This window comes from Diabrotica virgifera, chromosome 1, assembly GCF_917563875.1.
Source record: "Diabrotica virgifera virgifera chromosome 1, PGI_DIABVI_V3a".
In the NCBI taxonomy this organism is placed as follows: domain Eukaryota; kingdom Metazoa; phylum Arthropoda; class Insecta; order Coleoptera; family Chrysomelidae; genus Diabrotica; species Diabrotica virgifera.
The window spans coordinates 297,881,245-297,908,353 of NC_065443.1; the positions used below are offsets into that span (position 1 = coordinate 297,881,245).

The following is a 27,109-nucleotide window of genomic DNA, read 5'->3' on the forward strand; positions in this document are numbered from 1 at the left end:
ACACGTTTGTAGAAAAAACAAGTTTATTAATTTAACGGTATAATATTTTCGCTAAGAATTTTTACACATTCTCCTCGAGTGTAGACAACCAGTTCTACCTTTTAGGGGTCATAGGTTTCATGGTTTCAGCAATTAACAAAAATATTGTATTTTATAAATTTATAACGTTTGTAGAAAAAATATTGTATGATATACGTGTTAAAAAGTATATTTTTAAGGCACTCATGTGAATTGCAGAATTCGCTTCGCTCATTCTGCAAACTTTTACATGCGTGCCTTAAAATTTTACTTTTAACATTTATCATAAATAACTATTTTGAATTTGTTTAAAAAATTGTTTAAACAATTTTCGACAGCGGTACTTCCTGGCACCCTGTAGATTTGCTATAAGGACTTCTTTTTGAGTAAGTTTGTGCAAAAAAATCGAATCGGAATAATTTACCTAACGGGGACGAGCATACGAGCTGGACTAAAATGTGTTAATAGTGTTGCCTAAAATTGGGTGAAAATTGTGAACCCACTACAATATTGACATTGTTTTGATTTTTGACATGTTTTTTGTTTGACCGACAGAAATGTCAAGCTTTCCCGGTGATGGGCGTATGAACATTTAAGTTGAATCTTTTATAATCAATTTAATATTTCAAACACGTCAAAATAGCATTTAAGTATCAGTGTTCGTAACTAGTGTCATATAGTTTTTACGTATTTAATATTTCCTCGCCTTCAATACTTTTTAAGTAGTTTATTCCATATTAGGCTTATAGATTTTTATGTGAGTGAGTAAGTGAAAAAACCTGTAGTATAACAAACAATGGCCTGGAGATTCAAAGCCAGCAAGTATAAGAATGCAGCCCCAATTGTCCCCAAACCGGAGAACTACGTCAGGGACATCAGTGTGGGGTCATACCAGACTTATGGAAACAACATTGCTGCTTCTGCCAAGTTTATGGCATTCAACTGGGATCATGCCGGGTCCAGTTTGGCTGTGCTTCCTCTAGATGACTACGGCAGAAAGGGTAAATTGATGCCCCTTTTACATGCTCATTCTGACACTGTGACTGATATTTCTTTCTCCCCATTCCATGATGGACTGTTGGCCACTGGCTCACAAGACTGTTTGGTGAAGATTTGGCACATTCCCAAGGAAGGACTGCAAGTGAGTACTGTTTCAAATGCACTCTTATACATAATACTCATGTCAACTTTATTAGTAATGCTAGAAGTATGTTTTTAGTTATAAAATGAAAAATATAAAATTTATAACATTGTCAATCATTTTTCTTAGTTCCAGTAAATTGAGCTCTATTTCTATGAATAAAGACCATTGCAAAATAATTCCCTATATGAAAGAAAGAGAAGATGAATTTGTTTCTTTCCTCAGCATCCCTGTAATATATTTTTTTGTTAAATACTTCTAATTCAGAATAGAAATGACCTTCACCTCTACAATTTTTTTTGGTTTCAGTTTGGCCCAGTTGTGCCACACCTAAATTTAATATTTTAATATTTTCCCTGTGGGCATATTTTCATTATAAAACTGAAAATATTCAATGAATTTGAAAATAAAAAAATGATTTAACATTTTTTTTATTTTCATAAATAACACCTGACAGATCAAAATGATATGAGAAAAAGAAGTATTTTACAAACAACCTACCTTTATTGTAATGCCAAATGATTACATATATTTATGTATCTTTATTTTTATCTATTTTTATCACAATTCTATTTTAATGAATTATGTGACCTCATTCTGTTTAAGTTTTGTGTTAAATGTTACTGTTTTGTGGTATTATCATCTTTTATTGTTTTTCATGATTATTCTTGTTCTACTTATTTTCTTTTCTGATTCTGCACTAACTCAATCCATCTATTTTCTCTCATACTTGTTTCATTTTCATTATGTTTTTTCTGTTATTCCATTATAATCAAATGTATATTTTTATATCTCGTTATACTATCATTAGTTTTATCTTGTAGTTTTTCAGTTAACATGTTATTGTTGAAGCGAAGATCGGTGGAATATGCGCATTTTATCAATGAAATTCGATATTTTTAAGGTATTCCAGAAGCCGCTATAGATAAAATGTTTTAACGACCTATTCATCATTCAGAATTACTCAACGGATATTAGTACAGTTAAAATAATTAAGACGAGAACCGGACAACATTGATTTAATGAATAAAATTTAGTTTTTTTTACTTTAATGACAAAAAAATCAAGCCCATTAGCAGAACCCGATTAAAAATTGTTTTACACATCATATTTGAAACATTATTTGGTTGAAAAATCTCATTTTTGTTGGCAAAAAAATATATTAATTTGTTTGGACTAAATTACAGTTGTGCTTATCTTAAAAAGGATATGTTACTATCAACATTCGCACAGTGTTGCCAAACTGAATTTTGTTATTTTGGGTGTAAATTTTTTCCACGGATCTCCGAGGGTACTATACCTGAGCGAACAGTTTTTGAGTAACTTCCTATCTGACAGAACAAGGTCTTAAAGACCTCATCATAAAACTTCTTATTTGGTGGATAATTTTTTTTTAAATCTTCCCCACCTGCTAAGGCTGTAAAATGTTTATTTTTAAACCATTTTTAATGTTATTGGTACCATTTAATATATTGCGTGTGGATATCAGATCCTAAGACTTACTCTGAACGAATAAAAAAACACATGTTAAAAATGTTTATATAATCAATGGCATACATAAGCGCAATCTGCACATTGGTGATGGAATCATATATGCCATCCGCATCCATCCATCCATCCAATGGCACTACAGCCCAAATCGAGCCTTGGCCTCCTTCAATAAGCTTCTCCAATCATTTTGATTTACCGCTGTTCTTTTCCATGAACGTGTTCCCAGGAAGTTCCTGGCATCCTCATCGACTTCGTCTTCCCATCTCTTTTTAGGTCTTCCAACCGGTCTTCTTCCCTGCATTCTTGCATTCAGCAATTTTCTGGGGATTCTATTCTCATGCATGCAGACCACGTGCCCTGCCCACTGTAATCTCTGCAGTTTAGTGTGTTGTGCTAGAGTTGGTTCGCTATATTGCTCGTACATTTCTCTATTATACCTAATTCGCCAGTTGTTATTTTCCCTTATTGGGCTCAGTATCCTACGTAATACTTTTCTTTCAAACACATCTAATGCATTGGCAGATTTCTGTGTCACCACCAGAGTTGCCAGATGCGATTTTCTAAAACCCCACTTTTAAACTAAAATTCCCCCAAATTGAAGCTCAAATCCCCCAAATTTAATAGCTTTGTTCATGGAGGCGGTCCATGGCTGATTTCTGACTGAGGCGCATGCGCAGTTCCGTTTTTAAGAGCTTAAAAAAGCAGTTCCGTTTTCAAGCTCTTAAAAACGGAACTGCGCATGCGAGTCAGTCGGGTGCCAGTCGTGGACTGTCTCCGCGAACAAAGCTAATGAATTAGTAGCAGTAGTACAATGGTAGTACACGGTAGTACCCAAATGTAGATAACAGCAAACCAATATACACGTTCTACCTTGATAAAATCTAAATTTATGACACTTTTTGACATTTAGCTCCATTTCATTTTCTTTACACCAATTCTGTATTTTATTTAATTGAAATTGCAGATTTTCGGAATCGTCAGGACTAGATATTTTCGAAAAGATTTTTAAATCATCCGCAAACAAAAGCTTATCACAGTTTATATCTGCAATATCATTTATAGGATAGGATTTATAGGATTGCAAATTTTTATTTTTAATTTTAATTTTAACTATGATAAAAATTGTTCTATGTACTTTAGATTTATACAATCTCTTTTCTTTTTACTTTTACATTTACTTGACGTTATTTGCTCAAATATGTAAAAATTTTATGCAAATAAAAATTATTCTATTCTATCCTATTCTATAAATATAATAAATAATAGCGGACCCAGATGTGAACCCTGAGGGACCCCAGAACTGACAACTACATCCTGAGATAGACAATCCTGGATCCTTACTGCTTGGCGCCTTCCTATTAGGTAGCTTTCCAGCCATTCAAGCAGTTTCCCATCTACTCCAGCAGCTTCTAATTTAGACAATAGGATGTTATGATTTACCCTGTCAAATGCCTTGGAGAAATTATTGTTTTATATACCCGGGGTTTTGTTTTCCGGTGTACGTCTCGCGATTTGAATATGTGGCCCATCGCGAAATAGGCTTTATTTGCCAGCACGAACCTTCTATTTATTTCCGGTTCTTCTTCATTGCTTGCTACCAGATCCATTCCTAGGTACGTGAATCTATTCACATGTTCTATATCGTCAATAAAGTGTTGTTGCGCCGGTCTATTTGATCTGGTTTGTATGAATAGTTTGTTTTATTTGTGTTTATTGCTAGCCCTACTGCTTCTGCATTCTGTTTCAACTCAACGTAGGTTTCTTCCGCTGCATTCATTGTTCTGCTTATTATGTTTATATCATCCGCGTATGCTGCTAATTGGGTAGATTTGTTGTAAGTATGTTATTTCCGCTTACCCTCAACCGTCTAATTACATATTCAAGAACAAGATTAAAAAGCGTTGGAGTCAGTCCGTCGCCTTGTTTCAGTCCTTGCGTTATCGTAAACGCATCAGTGATCTGTCCTTGAATACATACTTGTGTTTTTGTCATTGTCATTTGCACTAGTCGTATTAATTTTGATGGTATGCCAAATTCTTCCAATATATTAGGTAGAATTGTTCTATCTATTGAATCATAGGCTTGTTTAAAATCTACAAAGAGATTGTAAACATCCATGTCATATTCCCATGCTTTGGCTAGTATTTGTTTAACTGTAAATAGTTGGTCAATGGTAGATCTATTTTGCCTAAACCCTGCTTGATATTCCCTGATGATTTTTTCCGTGAGAGGTTGAAGTCTTCGATTAAGGATGTTTGTGAATATTTTGTATCCCGAACAAAGTAAAGAGATGCCTCTATAATTCCGACACAACAGTTTGTCTCCTTTTTTATGAATAGGGCAGATTATACTTTTCTTCCATTGTTGGGGGATTTCTTCTTCTATCCATATCTCTCGTATTAGCTGATACATCTGTTGTGTCAAATTCCTTCCTCCTTGCTTGAGTAGTTCTGCCGGTATTTTATCTATTCCCGGTGCTTTTTGCCTTTTTTTTATGTGGATTGCCGTTTGGACCTCCTCTAGCGTTGGGGGTCTAGTTAATTCATTTTCTTCTCCATCTTCCCCCAGCTCTTGTTGTTGTACCTCCTGCCGTGCCTGCTGCTGTCTCTGTTGTTGTAATGGTGGTTGTGCCCCTTTGTTTAATACTTCCTTAAAATATGTCGTCCAGGTTATCTTAATTTCGTCCATATCGCTAATGATTTCACCCTTCTTATTTTTGCAGAGGCTAGTCTTCGGTTTGTATCCCTGTCTTAAATGTTTAATAAGTTGGTATGCACTACGTGTTTCGTTTTCCTTAAACTCCCTCTCTATGTTTAGTATCTGTTGGTTTTCGTACTTTCTCTTTTTCTACCTGCACAGTTTATCTGCTCTTCGTCTTTTGTTCTCAAATTCTGTTTTTCTCTCTCTAGTACGTCTGAGTATGTAATTCTTATGTGCTTCATTTCTTTCCTGTATAGCTTGTTTGCATTCTTCATCGAACCATGTTTCTTCTCTCTGTTGTGTCTTTGTTCCTATGACTTCTTTCGCTGTGTTTAGTATGATACTGCTTATGGTGTTCCATTGATTTTCTATTGTGGAGTCTGCTCTGTTTTCATCTAGTAATTTTTCATCCACTGTTCTCTCAAATCTTTCTTGTACCTCAGGGACTTTCAGGTTATCTAAGTTTAGTTTGCCATCCGCATGGAACAAGTTAAATCCTTAAAGAGTACTCTAGTCGAATTATTTTAAAAAAATGTACAAGGTTGATTTGACCCCTTACAGCCATAAAGTACGATTTTTACCCATTTGACAACTACTAGGTAGATGTTTTCAGTAGGTAGATGTAGATGAAAACATGAACTTATGTTTTCACGGTGTGGCCATCTGATTGTCTTAACATCATCCATTTTCCTACATACATACAGTAGAACCCCGCAAATCTGAACGTTCGGCAAATCCGAACCAACGGAAAGTGAAAAAAATTAAAAAATTCAAGACAAAAACTTAAAAACGTGTTTATTATACAGAGTAAAACTAGAGAATTGAACAATGTAGGATTAATAGAACTTTGGCATTTAAAATTTGTTAAAAATGAAGACATAGTTTAATAATTATGTAGTGCTTATTAAGGTTTTTTTTATTTACATATAATTGGCTTTGGCATAAACCAATTAGCCAGACTTACTTATAAAGGTTAAACATAAACTTACTTCGATTCTCTCGTAGTCAACTTGAGTCAAAAAATATTGTCAAAAAATTTTGAATTACTAGTTAGGCTAACTTTCAGATAATCCGAACTTTTCGGAATCTGAACAGGCTGTCTCCCCAATTAGTTCGGATTTTCGGGGTTCTACTGTACATACATACATAATTGATTACCTCTTTTACCCATAGGTGTTCTTCCTTCCTTTCCAAAGTTTTTGGGTGTGTTCATTGATTGTAATCTCAAATGGTCAGAACAAGTGAGTTCAGTGACCATGAAATTGAATAAAGCTTTTTATGCTATATCTAGAATTAAAAACACACTACCCAACTTGGCATTAATGAACATTTATTATAGCCTTGCTTACAGCCTCATGTGTTATAATGTAATTTTGTGGGGGAACTCAGTAGATAGTAACAAAGTGTTCATTACCCAAAAAAAATTATCCATAAAATTTTTAATTTGGATTATGAACAATCGTGTAAACCAATTTTTATTAAACATCAAATTTTAACTTTCTACTGCCTATATATCTATAAATGTTTACTTTATGGAAATCCTGTATACCTTTATAAAAGAGGAAATCAATATATTTCCAGTAAATTCAGACAATCACTATTACAATACAAGAAGTGCTGAATCTTTACGAGTTCCTAAACACAGAACATTGAAATTTCAAAATTGCTTCAAATATACGGGACTAACCTTGTACAATCATTTGCCAAAAACTATGAAAGAAATACCACTTTCCACTAAATTTAAAAAAAATGTTAGATTTACTCTTAAGAAAAGCATATATTCTATAAAAGAATGTTATTTTATATATTTTATGTTTTGTCAATTTTTTTACACTGTGAATATTGTATTATACACTACACTACTACACATTAATGTTTTTATACTGAATTCTGTAGTGATGTATCCTATACATTTTTTTTAATGTCTTAAAGGATCAATAAAGTATGACTATGATTATGACTTTATATGCTACTCTCTGAAAATTTACTCCACCTCTTCGTATCTGCTGCTAAAACTTTTGCTTCTTGCCACAATGTACCTCTTTTCTTAAGTACAGTAAAACCTCGATATAACGGACCTCTATTTAACGGATTTCGGATATAACGGACAAAAAAATCTGCTCAAATGTGAAAAAAATTAAAACGTCTCTGTATTTTACAAAGAATTTCAATAAAATTTTTATTATAGCATAATGCGGACATATTTCTAATAATAGTATAAAAACAGCAAACTTCAAAAGTGCAAACAAAATTTTCAAAAAAAGTTTTTTGATTCATTTTAAACGTATTTTTGTATAACGGATTTTCGGCTTTAACGGATAACCCGTCCCCCCAATTGGTCCGTTATATCGAGGTTTTACTGTATTTCGTTTACAGTAGTGTTCCAGCTTTTCCTTTGGTCTGCCCCTCGTGCTTCTACCCACTGCTTTGGCCTCCCATGCCATTTTCACTTCTCTGTCACCACTCATTCTTATCATGTGTCCAGCCCATTTTAACTTCTTCTCTTCAACTTTTTCGTTGAGCGATTTTCCTGGTACTATCCATTTTCAAAAGTTTAAAAAATATCAGATGATTCCATATACATTTGGTTGACTGTATTATTTAATTACAGTAGACTCGCGATTATCTGAGACTCAGTCATCCGAGCCCCTCAGTTAACCGAGGCAAAAGTCATAACTGGTGAGTTACAATTTTCAACCTTGTCGCAACATCGCCGCCTCAATATCAAAAAGAGGAATAAAGCTTATGCAAAATCAAAGACCTTTTTAAACAGTAATATTGATAAGGTAAATGTTTTTATCTTTTATAGACAGTACTGTATTAATTTTGTCATTAAAATATTCACAGTTATGATTATTTACGTGTTTTTCTATCAATATAACCAATCTCAGTGTTAACCGAGTTTTTCCGTATCAGAGGTAGTCACGGTCCCAGTTACCTCGGATAATCGCGAGTCTTCTGTACTACTAATTGCATTAATAAACAACTCAAAATATTCCTGAAGCTGTGTCAAATATTTAGTAACTTTGTTTGTCACTGTCTTGACCACATTCTGTTCAACTGAGTGCGTTGTATGACAAAGATAGCGAATGTTCGATTTGGAAAATATCACCTTGGTGACATGGTGTTCATTTTTCATCAACACAATTCGCAAGATAGAGAATGTTTGATTTGGCAAATATCGACTAGGTGATATGGTGTTCATTTTTTTCGAATCCTGTAAAAACTTATTTTCGAAAAATTTAATGCTGCATGAAAGATCTCATCATATCATTACCGACGGTAGAAAGTCCCTTAGAATAAACAAAAAGTTTCTTTTGAATGAGATATTTGAAATTAAAAATCACACTCAATTTTCTCTTCTTTTTCACCCCTGTAACTTATTAAAAAAAACATTATAAAGTTTTCAGGGTCTTTCTACCCTCAGTAATATAATCTTTCATTACTTATGTGTTTAAATTTTTCAAAAATTCTTACTATTGTTTGTTTTTAAACCAGGAAGAGTAAACTAAAAAGACAGATTCACACCCAAGAAAGTCACTAGAAAAATCACCAAATGCGTCTTCGTTTTTGGTTGATCATATCGGCCTTTGACAGTCATCCATACATTATTATACTAATATTATACTAATACGTTGCTAAAGAGTTCTAAAAACAACTGTTTTTTATATAAAAGTAGACTAACAATCTAAAAATTAAAGGAATAACGCAGAAAACACAAAAAATCTCTGATATAACTTTAAACTATGAAATGCCTGTAGTGTCAAAATTTCATAATGTCATTAGTGTCAAAATTTCCTAACAGTGGAGTAAACTTGCTTGAGGTTGGACCAATTATTACAAACAAGCATTATGTAGCGGTAAATTCGAGTTACTCCTCTTGGTTTAAAAACAGACCATAGTTTTCTCAGGATTCGAATTAGAATGAAATTTTGCACCTATGCTCTTAAGAGAGAAGGAATCATCAATAGCTAAATTACTAAAATCGGACAACAGGTTTAGGAAATACGAGACATCAAATATGTCCCATTTTTAAGGTGGTTCGTTAATTTTGATGCTTAGTGTATTTGTTTAACAACTCTCTGAGAAAAACGCAATTGTTTGATTTATTAATTTTTGTTTATGTTATTTAAGTTTTATTGCATGTTTTTTTGTTTTCTTTCATTTGTTAATTATGATAGATATATCTTTTCATTAAATTTAATTAAACAACAAACATAAAACTATTCTTAAGGTACTAGTACACAAAGTACACTCAAGAAGACCAAAAATAATCATTTTTTTCAAGAATTTTTTTCTCATAACCATTGATTAAAAATGAACATAGAACCTTTTACATATTAATATCTAACTCTTAGAAAGTACAAAAAATATATCTTTTTTCGTTTATGTACGTACACTAATATTGTAGAGGGCGCAAAATCGAGGCCTCGAAAAATGATGGCGGACAGTTAATCTCAGGATTGGAATATCTGAAACAAAAAAATCATACCTACTGCATTTGAAAAAAGGAGGGTTTCTTACGTGACAATTTATGACAATTTGACCAAAAAAATAAAAAAATAAAAAATTTTAACGATGAAAAACTGAAGAAAAACGGGCGATTTTTTCACAAAAATTTTTAAAATTTCCGTAAAATCTTTTTTTTTTTGCGGAATTTTTTACTAACGGTGCTAAATTGTCACGTAAGAAACTTTCCTTTTTCAAATACCGTACGATTTTCTTGTTTCAGAGATTCCAATCCCGAGATTAACTGTCCGCCATCGGACCTATTTTTTTTTCGAGGCCTCGAATTTGGCGCCCTCTACAATATTAGTGTACGTGCATAAATGAAAAAAGATATATTTTTTGTATTCTCTAAGAGTTAGAATTTAATATGTATGTAAAAAGTTTTATGTTCATTTTTAATAAAGATTATGAGAAAAAAATCTTGAAAAAATGCTTATTTTTGGTCTTCTAAAAAGTGTACTAGTACCTTAATGTAAGGTCAATGTATTACTAGGTATTTCGTTTTATTTCATTCAGGAAATAACCTGAAAATGCTTTGTGCGTGTTTAGAGTCTTCCTAAACATTTCGCTAAATAGTGAGGGAGTTTGTGGAGCTTAAAAAGTACGCTGAATTTTCATTTCCTTTTTATGTTGATGACTTTTGTGTTGATCCTATCCGTAATAGTGTGATTTCTGAGTTTTTATTTGATAATATATTTTTCATAATTTCAGTTCTGGGACAATGTACGGCCTATTTATAGCATTATTAAGTACATTTAAAAAAAAGAAAATATGAAAGCGGCATTACAGTATTACAAGTTGATCACATCTTAATTTAACACGATACACGATAGATGTTGGCTGAAGTGATACAACGTGTGAAAGATAGGAATTTATTGGCTCTAAAAACACTAAATTACACAGTAAAATATAGGATAAGTCCGTTTGCACTTTAAACTGTCTAAGCTTGATAAAACGACAGGAACCACTTGAAGAGATTGTTGCACTCTTAAGGGATTGTCTCACCCTATGACTTGGCTGTGGTTTTTGACGACTCGACAACTGCTTTGCCACTGCCTTTTTCGGGTGAGAATATGTAGATATATTGGTATATAAATACCACGTTGCCACGTCATAAGAGGAGGCATTAAAATTAAAATAAACTAGAAGAGGGCATAAACAACATCAATGACAGAAATATATGGATTTCACTTCGAATTTCTTTCTTTTTCCTTCTCAGATTTTCCCTTTTTATTGGCCACTGTTCCCCACTCTTCTCATTTCTGTCCATCGTGTTTTCTTCATTTAAACCTTTCTCTCTCAAATCATCTGCCTCCCTTTCGAACATTTCTTTGCTCTCCTTAACTTCCAGTTTACATCTTATTAGTTATTAGTGATTAGTTCACTACTGATTACTATTGTATCCAGTATGCTTGTTGAGTTGCAATGATCATTTTAAATTCTTTTGCTCTTGTATTAAATCTGTAAACTAGTACTTAAAGGCTATATTTTCAAAAATCCTTTTTTCCGATTATAGCGCCATCTATGCACAATTCGAAAAAATGTCTCAAATAACAGTTACGTATTTTTACGTAAGGAATCCAAATCTACAATAAAAAATGGGAGTTTCTATTTAAGATTTTAAAGTTAAAGAGTGGTGGGTCGTGTTTGGTGACATAGATTTTTGAAAAAATTGGATAAGCACGTATTTTTCAGTTTTTCGATCTGATGTACATTTTGCGAAATATTCGATAGTCCCGCTTCTTTTACCACACTCTATGTGTGGGTTTAGCTATATCGCCCCATGAAATACGTCGGATTACATTTTTTCCGTAATCTATAAAGAATTTCCTTCAAAATAAAAAACAAATCAATCGCTCTTGAGTATTTCAATATGAATTTTTTTTGTACAACTTTGTGACTCGCCTCTTTTCCTTACGCCTTGTTTAAATCGTCAGATTTTCGAAATATACACTGTTCTTCATGCACTTAACTATTAGACCTGGATCCCGCGTAAGAAAAAAAAGTTGATTAATAGCAAGCTGAAAATTTGTTAATAGCTTAACGGTGTCTAGTCGGACAAACATTGATGCACGGGAACACTGAAACAGGGGAAGTTTTAATTGTGGAGCATGATAAACGTGTCGTCCTGACAAGTTTATGATTGTGAAAAATAGTAAGTTGTTTTTAAGTTTATTCAATAGCCAACGTTATTAAAATATATAAAAAAATGTTTGTCCGACAAAAATGTTGGGCATTTTAACGAGTCCGACACGTAGAACATGTCACATCACAGGAATTATGTTGGTGATAAATAGCAGTCTGATTTTTGCATAAAAGTTTAATGAAAGGTTAAAAAATTAGTTGGAAGTTCTGTCCGACAAAATTAATGGGAAGTTTTCGTAGTCCGACGTTATAAACATGTTAGATATAGACAAAAATGATGGTGATAAATAACAAGCTAATTTTGATTGTTTTATGTACAAATTATATTTTGTAACGCAAAAAGTTATATGTCGGACAAAAAGTGTGGGAATATCGAAGGAAATGATTAAAAAATCATTTTTTCAGAATGACTTAGTCGCATATTGATAAAGCTATTTTAGTTTTATATTATTATTTATATTCACATACTTGCATTTGTATGTACATATATGCACACTCCAAAAACAGTGAGGTAGGTATCAATGCATGTATATATTGCAAGAAAATTATTTTTTTGGGTGGAATTTGTTCTAGATATTCTCAAAATGATAATGAAAAGTGTCATAGAACATGTGAAAGCAAGATCCTAAGGTTTTCTAATTAGGCGCATCAGAAAGTATGGAAAATTTACTACAAAAAACGTTGTATTCATTTTTTTCCATAATCAAATCTTAACCCTATAAACGACGTTGGAAAATGTGAAGAGTGTAAAAATTCGGTGCTTATGGGCCATTTCACGAACATACGCCTGTTTTGGATTACTTCGACAACGAATATTTTACTGTGCAACATAAGAAGTACGAAAGTAAATGGCGCTAATAATTATTCCAATAAACAACAATGTAATTTGCAATTTACTTTCGTTCTTCTTATTTTGCACAGTAAAATATTCGTTGTCGAAGTAATCCAAAACAGGCGTATGTTCGTGGAATAGGGTATATAAGCATAGACGTACAAATGACACATGCTTAGAAGTATGGGGTGGTATGGTATATATAATATAATAGAAGGCTGCATTTGTCTGTGTGACACTTTGTACTATGGTCTCTGACGTTCTTTTTGTCTCGTGTGTTGGAAATTAAAATTTATATTAACTATGGAGTTTTTTTGTGTCTATTTTTGAGTATTAACAGTTTAAATTTTAAGCCACCAAACAATTCGACGGAACAATTTTGAGTAATTGTCGAACATTTTACAAAGTTCGTAAAATACTTGGTCCTTAATTCAATGAGGATCACTTGTCAGATAATTGTGAAAACTTTTCGTGTTATAATGCTATTGAGTTAAAACGGGCTGGATTGAACAAGGGTACCTAAAAAAATTATTTATTAAAATTGTATATCGTAATTTTTCTCAAATTTCTACAAATGAAATATTAAGGGCCGGTTGTTCGAACGCTAATCAACAATGATCACTATCAAATATTTAATTACTGTCACCAAAACTGTCAATGTCAACTTTTATTGGGTTGCTGAAAACATAATTGAGTAAAATTATGAGGTTAGTTAATCAATTAACATAACAATTATTAACATAATTGATTAAGTAATTTCATATTATGTTTTTATCAACCCAAACAAAGTTGACATTGACAGTTGGTGACAGTAATTAAATATTTGATAATGATCATCGTTGATTAGCTTTCGAACAACCGGCCCATAATGTAATATATCACATGGCTAGAAATAATTTGCTGCCAAAATAAATCGATTAGTTTAAATTTGAAGTTACAATTGCAATTTATTATGAATTATTGTCAAAAGTGACAGTTTTTAAATGGCAATGTATTCATAAACATAAGGGTGGGTAGACAGGGAATACAGAGCAAAAAGTCGATCGGAGGTCTATCTATCTCTTTTAACCAAGCGATCCCGCCCATGTGACAGACAAAGATGGCTAGACCACTCAATCCATAGTATTGGCGTTACACCTCGATGCACAGAGCGGCCCATACTTTGCCTAATCTACTAGTTAGAATGTATGACAGTGAGGTATCTAAATGATGTTGAGATAAATCGAAAGATATCGATTGTAATTGATTGTAGGTATTTTTGACATAGAGTAATCACCCGATATTGAAATTTCAAAAATTATTTTTTTTAAATTGTCCGACTATGAAATCTACCCCTTATTTTTTCCGACAACAGTCATTCTTTGTAAGGAATAATTTACTTAATTAAATTTCGTTTTTGTCGGAAAGCTGTTTATCACCAGCATTTTTGTCTATATCTTACATGTTTAGAATGTCGGACTACGAAAACTTCCCATTAATTTTGTCGGACAGAACTTTTAATTGATTTATTAAGCTTTCATTAAACTCTCATGCAAAAATCAGACTGCTATTTATCACCAACATTTTTCCTGTGATGTAGCATGTTCTACGTGTCGGACTCGTTAAAATGCCCAACATTTTTTATATATTATATAACGTTGGCTATTGAATAAACCTAAAAACAACTTGCTATTTTTCACAATCATAAACTTGTCAGGACGACACATTTATCATGTTCCACAATTAAAACTTCCCCTGTTCCAGTGTTCCCATGCATCAAAGTTTTTCCGACTAGACACCCTTAATCTATTAACAAGTTTTCAGCTTGCTATTATTCAACTTTTTTTCTTACGCGGGATCCAGGTCTATATCTTTTATTAAAAAAAAATTATAAAAAAATAATAAAATAAAATAAAAAGTTACTAAGAAGATCTAAACATCCGAGAGGTTGAATCGGGGTTTAGGTCTTAGCGTAGTAAACAAAATATACAAAAAAATACATAAAAAATAAAAGAAAAAAACTAAATAAAAAAGAATAAAAAATATAATAAAAAAAATTGTTAAAAAATATATATTAAAAAAAATAAAAAAAAACAGAGTAAAAAAAACTTAATAGTAGTAATAGTTTTAAATTTAGATATTAAGCATATATTTTGTAAAAAAAAATAATTTAAAACACATTGACTGGCCAGTTGGTTGCTTAAACCAGTGCCAATAAAACATAAAAACACACACACATTAATTTGTCACGTTCGAGTTTTTCTGAGGACAGATTTTTTTACTAATCTATCGGAATGCCCTGAACGCATATCTCTGTTTTAAGAGCCCATATGTGGTAGGGGTACATTACAGGGTACCCGGATTCTCCCCATGTGATTTTCTGACGCCATAAATTGGCGTCATTGGGCTCCTAGCATAAATTACAATATATTGTTTTGTGGTTGCTATTGAATGACCTTATTTTTGTTCTATTTCCTGAAAACAATGATCAAATAAGTTAAATAAAAAAATCTTCCTTCTCTTATCTATAAATAGTTTTTTAATAAACCACACTATAATGAATTGTATCATAGAAACAATGATGCCTCTTCCCACTGATAAGATCAATAAATTATGGAAATACCCAGTAAAAAACATTTATCATGTACTTAAACACCAATACCTAGATAAAGGAAATTCATATTGGAATATTTATTTTGTCAATAAATTTAAGTGGTTGGCAGAATTTATCTACCAAACTTGTAAAACAAGGGTTAGTATCAAAATATTAAATAAACATAATAGTAATATACACTGACCGACAAAAAACTGCCACCCTGAAATGTTTCAAAAAAGCAATTAAATTAATTAAATATTAAGGCCATCGGTACATGATTCGCAAATATTTTACGGCTGTCCCTACTTTTCCTGTCTTTACACGGCAAATTACGTGTAGTAAAATTCACACTGGTATGGATGGATATATGTAAACATTACTAGAATGTCATTCTACTTGACAATGCCATCATTAACTTTAAGAGATGGCTTTTGAATTTTCTTTGATAACTGTTATTTGTATAATTGCAAATTATTAATTCAGTTAATAAATGTGATAATTTTTTCACTAACTATGTATTCAGTGATTGTAATAATTTATATGTACAACAAAAACTAATACTCAATCGAGAAAAGAGGAAAAGTGTTGAAGTGATTTTTTAATAATATATTGTTACTATGGAGCGCTTACAATTTTGAACATCTTTAACAAAAAAATACTTGGATCACAGAATATGTCCTGATGTATTCTCTACTTGGATCTTCCATAAATAATAAACAATAAATAACTTTTTATTAGGTTCACGTCTTAAATCAATTATTTATCAAATACACTATCAATAAGTCAAAATATTCCCGATGCCATGTCAAATATTTAAAACTGTCACTGTCTTGTCAACATATTCTATTTGACTCAGTGCGTTGTATGACAAAGATAGCGAATGTTCGATTTGGAAAATATCACCACGGACATAGTGTCCATTTTTTTCGAATCCTGGAAAAACTAATAAATATTTTTAAAAAATTTAAACGCAGAATGAAAGACTAAATTATTATCGAGGGCAGAAAGTTCCTTAGAATAAATAAAAAGTTTCTTTAGAATGAGATATTTGAAATTAAAAATCACATTACAATTTCTCTTAGTTTTTCACCCCTGTAATTCATTAAAATAAACATTATAGAAGTTCTCAGGGACTTTTGACCCTCGGTAAGAACGTAATCTTTCATTATGTGTTTAAATTTTTCAAAAATACTTATTAGTTTTCTCAAGATTCGAAAAAAATGAATCCCCGAGTTTATAAATAAACAACATGACTTAAATTAACATATAGAGAAAAATTAAAGAAACAGCTGGCATATACAAAAAAAGGGGTATTGGAAATGGAAACATAATGGACAAAATCAACAAAATAATAATTGAAAGTGCAGAGAAAATAAATAGATAGAAAGAATCATAAAAGAGCTATTTGAAGACAAGAGGTAGAAATGGAGCTACATTTACCAAAGAGGAAATTAAAAAAGCAGTAAAACGTAAAACGTATAAAAAATTATAAAGCCATGGTACCGGATGGAATACTTACAGAAATTTTAAGGTTACTAACGAAGAAGCACATGAATATACTAGTATTAGAATTATTCAACGAAGTTTACAATACTGGGGAAATTCTGAAAGAATTATCCCAATACATTATATATATTATATATTATAATATCTGAATTCATCCCAATACCCAAAAACCCAACGCAATGAAATGTGAGGAATATAGGACGATCAGTTTGATGAACCATGTTTTAAAAGTTTTCTTGCGAGTGATCCATAAACGTGTCTACAAAAAACTAGACGATAGCAACTAGAATTTGTAAACGGCTTTGGCACTAGAGAGGCATTATTTACTATACAAACACTCATAAAACGGTATCGAGATGTCAACGGTGACGTATTCATATGTCTGGTTGACTTTGAGAAAGCCTTCGACAAAATACAACACAGTAGCCTTTCAAACATATTACGGAACACAGAAATAGATGATCAAAATGTGAGAACCATTATAAATTTATACCGATATACTTGTACTATTGCAATATATACTTGAAAAACTTTAAAAATAGTTGGCTTTATGAAAATTAATTAAATTTGGTTGAGTGGAGCTGCAAGGAACCGGATGAGGTAAGGGAACTTGATTGCCTTGTTCCTTAGCTTTTTTGGAATTGCGCAAATGCTATTTTCAACATAGTGACGGTCAAGATTACAGTGACAATCGTCACTATTGCCGTCGTTAAATGAGGATACCAATGATAGGAGGCAATGGTTTTTTTTTATGTATTTCCGGTCTTTGTCTGCTTGTTATGCGTCAAGTACGAGTAGTGTTGCCAGGTCAGATTTGTTTTTAATCGGTACATAAGCAAAAACAAATCGGGATTTAGGGTTGTAGATCGGGACAAATAAACAACAATAGCCCAGTAAATAACCGTTTTGGAATGTCATTTTCAGAGTCAACTCCGAATTGTATAAAAATCTGGTTTTAGGTTCTACTTACAGTCTACTTCAAAGTTGTCCTTGTACCGTTGGTTGCTTTTACTTGGGGGGTGACAGTTACAGTTACCCCTTCTCGGGGGTAAAAAAACGCGCGTTTAAAGTAAGTCCCAAAATGGATCAACAGACAAACTCTAAAAACTTTTGTTCTATATAATTTTTAAACTTTAAGTCAATACTTTTCGACTAATTTTATCGAAAAAAATATTCTTAGCAAAAATGTAGCTTTTAAAAAAGCAAAAAAATTGTATGTTCAGAAAGTCTATAAAACCAGTAAAAGCAAAGTTGTAGCACATCAAAAATATGTTCTTATTCGTCAAATTCGAAATCGAATTTTTCAACTTGAAATAACCAAAAAATTAAGCAATTTTCGTGCAAAACCTATTAACATTTTTTAAAGTGTTTAAAAAAATCTTTAATTTTGTTTTATATAAAGTCTCTAGCATTAAAACTAAGCGAGTTACGCTCAAAATAAAGTTGGCTCCTTTTTTTGGTAAAAAAAATCGTGAAAATCTCCCCCTATTTAACACCGTAAATAAAAATAATCGTTACCGCTTTACCATTTACTTTATATGTGTATTGTTTATACGATCTGTAAGGTTTACCAGTTGGGAGTGCCTAGTTCTAAAAAAAATTGGTTTTATACTAAAAAAAAAAAGTTCCTAAAATATTGGAAAGTGCCCTTTTTTCAAAATACCTTAAAAAGTATTAGGGATACTAAAAATCTCAAGGAGTAAAAAGTAGATGGGCTTTGCTTTTATAAATATGATAGATTCATTTTGTTTTTCTGTAAGACAAAAATGGGTCAAAAAAAAATTTACCAAAAAAAAGAGTCAACTTGATTTTGAGCATAACTCGCTTAGTTTTGATGCTAGAAACTTTTTTAAAACATAAAAATATAGCTTTATTAAAAAAGTTTTACTTAATTGTTTTTTCCGAAAAGTGCTTCATTTCTTGGTTATTTCACGTTGAAATATTTGATTTGGAATTTGACGAATAAGAACGTATTTTTCATGAGCTACAACTTTGCTTTTGCTGGGTCTATAGACTTTACGAGTTCACAATGTTTTTTTCATTTTTTTATATTATGCTACATTTTTGCTAAGAATATTTTTTTCGGTCAAATACTTACTTTTTGAGGTATTTGTGAAAATCGCCGAAACGGCGATTAACTCGAAAGTATTAACTAAGTTAAAATTCTATAGAACTAAAATTGCTTAGAATTAATCAATTTATCCATCTCCGAAATTAATTTAAATGCGTGGTTTTTCACCCCCGAGTAAAAGCAACCAACGGCACAAGCCGTCCAAATTTTCATGCAATTCGGAGTTGATCCTGAAAATTACACGGTATCGCCGTATTTTTCTTTCATTTACTGGACTACAACAAGGTGTTTCTATAATTTGTATTTAATCCTACATAATAATAATAATCAGACGAAATTACAAAAAAAAAAAAATCGTAGATAAGTAAATTATTTATTTTTTATTAAAATTATATTTTTCATCCGATTTTGCCGCTTAGGAGTGCCTTGTTTTTATAACATAGTTATAGAATTCACTGCAAGTCCTCCTGAAATTGGTTTTCGTGGGTGAAAATCGGGACATTTAGTGTCCCGATCAGGTACAAATCGGTACGCGTCCCCAGACCCCTGAAAATCGGGACGTCCCGCGCAAATCGGGACACCTGGTAACGCTAAGTACGAGTAATATGTTTCATATTCATATTTGCGAACATCCAAGTTTTATACTGATCATGTTGATTGGTCTTCAACGGAGCTTACGGGAGCCGTTAGGTAACTTTCAATTGCTGTTTCTAATCCACTACTGAACGTGACAATGTTACATTCCGGGTGCGAGCAATGCATCTCTGTGATAATTTTATAAAACTCCTTTATATTTCAAAAACGAATAACCATTTTCAATTTCGTTGCAACACGAAACTACAGCCGCATCATTATTCCAGTTCAATCAGAGAGTGCAGCAACAAGCACCTCTACCGGTTTCGAAACTTATTAGTCTCTCATCAGGAGGCACATATGCTGCTCTCTCTGACCCAACTAGGACAAACCCCGGCGTGCAGTTACGGATTGCAACGAACGAAATGGCAGGGATGCCCTAGCGGCAACTGCTATCAAAAACTAAGCTTTCAATCTAAGGCAGGCCGCACATCAAAGAAACATGAAATGTAAATCACGTTTCATGAAAATAAAACACTGCTAAACAAATAGACGTCCGGCCATTTATGAAACTCTCTGAAAATAAAAATGTTTTATGAGCAAGAATCACACTCGTTTCATTGGTAGGCGGACTTCAAGATTTGTTTACCTGTGTTTTATTTTCATGAAACGTGTTTTACGTTTCATGTTTCATGTTTCTTTGGTGTGCGGCTTGCCTTATAGCACATAAAATAACATCCAGAAATGTTATTCTACATCCTACCAGACTGATTGGTGTTATTGAGCATACCAGCTCTCTCCTGCTTATATTCTATACCTGTTTCTTTGTGTTTGTTTGCCACTCTAAGATAGTGCAAGTGTTATTACACAAAAGTACTGACTGCAAGTAGATTACTTGTGACTTGTGACCAACAATGAGCGAATAATGACCGTTCTTTTAAAGTGTCTCTTTACAGATTGTATTTTGCCTTGTCAATTATTATGAAATAGATAATAATTAAGATATGTCATTCCTGTCGTACACATGTGTCTTATTGACTATTTTTTTGTTTTCACTCCAGGTGAAAGCAACAAGCAACCTTGTAATATTTGTTATAATTAACTTTATGTGTCCTGGTTTTATGTTTATTAAGCGTCCATTGTTATATAGGTCTGGATCCTGCGTACCAAAAAAAGTTGATTAATATCAAGCTGAAAATGTGTTAATAGCTTAAGGGTGTCTAGTCGAACAAACTTTGATATATGGGAACACTGGAACAAGGGAAGTTTTAATTGTGGAACAGGTTAAAATTTGGAACGTCAGACTACGAAAACATCAGATGTTTTTTGTCGGACAGAACTTCCAATTGATTTGTTACCCTTTCATTAAACTCTCATGCAAAAATCAGACTGCTAATTACTAAACACCAGTCTGATTTTTTCATGAGAGTTTAATGAAAGGGCAACAAATCAATTGGAAGTTCTGTCCGACAAAATACATTTGACGTTTTCGTAGTCTGACGTTCCAAATTTTTAACCTGTTCCACCATTAAAACTTCCCCTGTTCCACTGTTCCCATATATCAAAGTTTGTCCGACTAGACACCGTTAAGCTATTAACAAATTTTCAGCTTGTTACTAATCAACTTTTTTTTCTTGTGCGGGATCCAGATCTAATAGTTCAAATATTGTTTCGCATGTTTTCGTGTATTCTTTTACACATTTCGTAGTGTATTCGTATGCTGCTTCCACTCTATCAGTTCTGTACGGTACATCGCTTAAGCCTTTTGACATTCGTGAAGTTACTTTCACCAATGCGTCTTGTAACGTATTCAAATACCACGTTAGTCTTTTGCCCGTAACATTTATTGAACCTATCGTTTGTAACATTAATGTTGTCAGATTCTAATGATACATTGCTTCCTGCTATGTACCTCTTTTAATTCTTTTGTATTTCTTTATTTTGTATTCGAAATTTTGCTTGGGACTTTTACTACGTTCTGCCAACGTCGAAATTATTTTATTCCCGTCACTATGAAAGTTATTTGTGAATTACTTCATATTGATTTGGAATACTTCTCAGTTTCACTCCCCTGAGTAAACAAGTAATGCTATCAATGAGATTATAGTGTAAATGTAAATGATGGTTGATTCACTTTTATAACAAAACATGATTAAATGGAATATCATTAAGTAAGATGATTCAATATATGGGGCTATTAGAATAAACAACCCACATTTAAGTAATATTCACATAATCTGTAATTTCTTAAATTCAAATAAAGAATGTACCCTATTCACTGAACCATAAGTTAGAACAGGAAATGTAAAAGTTTCCAATTTGTGAGCTGGTCCATCACTAATGAACACTTTACATAATATGTTATATTCTTACCAAAACTCATTATCTTAAGACAAATGTAAATTCATTATATCAGTGTTGAACCAGACAGACCTGATAATGATCTGCTGGTATTTGGTTTTGATAACGGTGATACAAAATGCTTCTTAACTTTTATTTTAATTGTTATTTTTTATACATTTTGGATGTGTAGTGTATAAAAACAATACACAAGACTAATTAGACTTCTGTTAATGCTGTTATAAATACATAAGCATAGACGGCCACTTGCTAAAAGCAAAGAAGCAATGTAGACAGTGGCTAAAAGTGTTGAAATCGAATAACACTATTTTTAGAAGAAATAAGAACTGGTCCTAGGAGTGTAAGTTATGATAACACTACCTATTTCACCAAGTATAATAAGTTCATTTGGAGAGATTTACATATAAAAACAATTTCTATGAGAAATTATTCTCTCCCCTGTGCTTTCTTTCTCTCCCCTGTCACCACGCACAAAGAAAATGGTCATTGCAGGCCATCTGGTAGAGCTACTGATTTGCTGACTTTGGATTATGAAATCTCTAGATATAATCTAGATTTTATTAGCAAATTGAATTAATTTTAACACAAATTTAATATATATATATATATATATATATATATATATATATATATATATATATATATAGTGTTATGATCTTGATTATTGATATGAGATAATATTTTTATATGTCATTTAATTTAATCAATGCTTTAATACTAATCTAATTAATTTACCAGATCACATATCAATGTGTTTTCAATCTCAGGGCTTTTTATAAAATTAAGTACTTACATACGTGGCTTCTAAGTATTTCTTAATGGTTCCTAATCGGGATAGGAAAGAAAAGAGTAAAATAATAACACATATGGGTTACAATTGTAATCAAAATATTGTTTATTTTATTTAAATGGCAATCACTGCTTAATATTTGCTATATCTTATTATTCTTAAACATAACATTTACACATGGGAATCTTATTTCCTTTTTGTTTCCAATTGAAAGTTTTTATTAACATTTAACTATTATGATTTATTAGCAACAATTCTATTTAAGTTTGATGAAGCTTTTCTGATATTATTGATTATGTTTCTTCAATTTTAAATGTGGTATTTAATACGAAAAACCCATACATTCATGTCCAAACAAATGAGACTGACCTTTTTCTGGTGCTCTGAGAATGTCTTCACACAAGACCCGTTTCCTGCTATCCTTGGCTGCAATCAAAACCTCGTCCTGGCTTCCAGTAATGTTCTCCTCTGAAACTAGCTCGTATAGCTCTCGTTTCCTGCTTCTGTCGTGATGCTGTGTTCTACCTTTTTCGAAACTGCAATCAGCTACCGGGAACTCTTGGCTCAAGGAGGTTCTTTTACTCTCAACCTGGCCTACCTCTCGTTCTACGATCGATAATCCACACTCACGGAACTACACCGGCTTTCTCACTCTCCGTACACTACCGTCTACTACTCGACTTCACTTCTCGACAGCTCCTAACATTCTGATCTCTATTTCTCATTCATTCCCTACTTTCTAAATATCCCTTCCAGATTCACAAACCAAAATTCCACCACCAACTCTCATTCGCAGTATTCCTCAAAACCAATTTTTAAACTTTCTAAATATGCTTAATGGATTTCAAAGAAAATAGTTAATTCCCATTCTAAAATTACTTTCTACTATATACAAATTTTAATGACCTTTTAACGATTTCACTTGAGTCTTATTTAATCACTTCTTAAAATTAAATATAACAATTTGTTGTATACAGGTTGTTCTAAATTTATATGCCCGTGGTTGAGAAAATTGAAAATATTTTATATTAAATTGAATTTTGTCTATAATTATCAAATTTTAATTTTCATATCAAATAGAAATATAACAAATCCCCGCCTTGTATTCGATAAAATTTATCTGCATTTTTAAATAAATTTTCTCGAGGCAAAACCAACTCCCTGTATATTTCCTTACTTTAATCTACGTCTTATATCCTAACTTACTATCTACTTCATGTAATTCTGTCTTTTATTCGTGATATTTGTATACATCGTGAATATTATAAATTCCTCGGATCTTTTCCGAGTTCCTGTGCCTCAACTCATAACTATTTATCCCATTTTCATTATTCACGATATACGGGCCTTCGAAAACAGGCATCAACTTTGCGCAAATGCCCCCAGGAAGATTTGATACTCGTAATGCCCTCACGAGTACTTTTTCACCCTTTTGGAAAATCACTGGTCTTCTTTTTCTATTTTGTTCCTGTCTTTGGATATATTTTTCGTTGCTTCGCCGTAATCTTCTCTGTACGGTTTCAATCACCTGTTGATATTCTTTTGGCTCTTGGTCTTCCCATGGCCTTATCGGCAGTACACCCTTCATGATGTATTCTGGGGTCTCTTTTGTTACTGTGCTCGGAATTGTATTTAGATACCTTTCTATTTCCACCATTTTCCTGTCCCAGTGGCGATGTTGACCATCTGTTGCAATGCGAAGAAATTTCGTCACTTCCTGTATGAATCGTTCCGAAGGATTACTCTGTGGATGCCTGATGCTGACAAAATTTGTCTCTATTCCTCGTTCTCGAAGTTGTCCCTTGAAACGATCATTTCGGAAATACGTTGCATTGTCCAGTAGAATCTTTTTTGGTGTTCCTACTATGGCTATAAAATTGTCGATTTTTCTTAATATTTCTTCCCCCTTTGTGGTGCGGCAACTATATAATTTTACGTATTTTGAAAACACATCCACCATTACCAGAATATGTTTGTTCCTTTTAGTGGTCATAATTAGATCGCTTAACATATCTATTGCTACAATGTCTAGTTTGTTTCGGGCTTCAATATTTTTGGCAACATTTTCGTTTTTGAAATTCCGACTCTTATACTTTTGACATACATCGCACTTCTGGGTAATTTCCTTTGCAATGCGGTAATCCTGTCGGCTGATGTAATTTTCCCTAAAAACGAGCCAAACTTTTCTGCTACCGATATGCCCATTGTCCTCATGTAATTTCTTTATTATCTTTTCGGCCAATGTCTGTGTCACTAAATATAGTTCCTTTCCGTCTATTCTCTTAAAATATATGTTATTTTCTACTTCCGCTCTTCTTTTTTCTCTTTCCTCTAGGTCTTCCTGGTTTGTCCTTATCTCATTTAACGAATATATCCCTTCTTCTTGTATTAATCTATTTAGTCCCACCTGTAGAGTAATTGTTTCCTTTTTTCCGGTGTCCTCATCCCGTGTTAGAGCGTCGGCTATTATGTTGTCTTTCCCTTTTATATATCGGAACTCAAAATCATACTCCTGTAATAATAGAATGCCTCTATGTATTCTATTATTTACTAATCTATTCTTCATGATATGTACTAAAGCTGCATGGTCTGTTTCGATTGTGAATTTTGCTCCCAATAAGTAAAACCTCAATTTGTTTACGCAATATAGTACACTGGCAAACTCCAATTCTGTAACACTATATTTTCTCTCATGTGTTTTAGTCACTCGAGATATAAAACATATCGGCACTTCTTGGTCGTTTTGTATTTGAGACAGAACTCCTGCAAATTTTTGTATGGACGCATCAGTTCGGAGTATAAAAGGTAAATTGTAAATGGGGTGGTATATTTTCGTTCCTTTTGCGAATTCTCGTTTTAATGTTTCGAAAGCTTCCTCCTGTTCTTCTTTCCAATTCCATTTTATTCCTTTTTTAAGCAATTTTATCAGAGGGATTTCCTTTTGGCTCAAATCGGGAATCAGCTTTTTAAAATAATTTATCGTGCCAAGAAAACCTCTCAATGTTTTCAAATTCGTTGGTCTTGGGTATTCATCTATGAGCTTGACTCTGTCTTCGGCTAATCTTACTGTTTTGGTGTCCAATTGAAAACCCAAATAAATGACTTCTTTTTGAAAAAATTGACATTTTTCAATGTTTAATTTCAATCCCGCTGTGTCCAATTCTTTCAGAATTATTTCTATGTGTTCCAGATGACTCTGAGTATCTTGTGAAAAAATTAATAAATCATCGATATAATGAACTATGAAATCTTCATGGCGATTCAAAATGGTATGTAGAGCTCGGACGAGTGCAGCACAAGCACTCTGCAATCCAAATGGCACTACCTTAAACCGGTAGACAATACCATCAATAGAAAAAGCGGTGTAGTTTCTACACTTTTCAGCTAACGGTATCAACCAAAAACTGTGTTTTAAGTCAATTTTCGAAAATATGTGTGACCCGGTGATTCTTCCAAAAATGGCCTCGATGTTTAGGGGTGATTCATATTGTGATACAGTGTGCTGGTTGATATTCCTGGCATCTAAACATAATCTCAATTCTCCATTGCTTTTCTTTACTATCACAATCGGGTTAACATACGGTGAATCACATCTTTCGATGATTTGATCTTCCAACATTTTATTTATTTCTTCTTTCACCTCTTGTCGATACTTGTATGGAATCGGGTAGGTCTTTGATCGAAAATTTCCCAAGTTTTTCACCTCAAATGAATGTTCGTACTTTTTCGCCACTCTGTTTTCCTCATTGATCAAATTTTCGTAGTTTCTTAACATCAACCGCAATTCCTTTTCTTTCCCTTCTCCACATATCAATTTTCTGTCTTTTTTTTCAGATTCTTCACACATGTTTACCGTGCATTCTGCATCCTCGTTTGCATATACCTCCTCTTCAAATACGACTGTTTCAATCATATTCTTTTCTCTTTCATTTTTTTGCTTTATTTCTTCTTCTCCTGAGCTCGTCTCTTCTTTTGAGGAATCCCAGGTTTCCTTTGTTTCTGATACTCCCAAATTTTCTTCTTCTGGGCTCAACTCTTCTTTTGAGGAGCCACAGGTTTCATTTTCTTTTATCTTTTTCTGACCTTTTCTCCTTTTTTTTCTTTGTCCTTGCTTCGCTGCCAAATTCATTTCCACTGTTTGTTCTTTACCTGATTCGTCCGTATTTTGTTTCTCATGTTCCTTGTCCTGTTCTTTTTCTTTTTCTTCTGTTAGTTTCATCGTATTATTTTTAAAATCTATCACTACATGTTTTTCTGCCAATTCGTCAACTCCTACTATCATGTCATGTGACATGTTTGGCATTATTACACATTGTAGTGCATACATATTCTTACCCAGTCGTACCATTACTCGTATGCCTTCATTTATAGTTGCCAATGTCCGTTTGTTTGCGCCC

General features: G+C 32.6%; 1 protein-coding gene across 2 annotated transcripts in view; it reads left to right on the forward strand.

Moving 5' to 3' along the window:
• Positions 1 to 578: 578 nt before the first annotated feature.
• LOC126879166 (coronin-7) overlaps positions 579 to 27,109 on the forward strand; it is a 79,146-nt gene continuing 52,615 nt past the window's right edge. For both annotated transcript variants that reach the window (XM_050642182.1, XM_050642183.1), the window contains exon 1: positions 579 to 1,159. In XM_050642182.1, the coding sequence (XP_050498139.1) occupies positions 815 to 1,159 (345 nt within the window). In that variant the 5' untranslated portion in view covers positions 579 to 814. The remainder of the gene's footprint in view (positions 1,160 to 27,109) is intronic.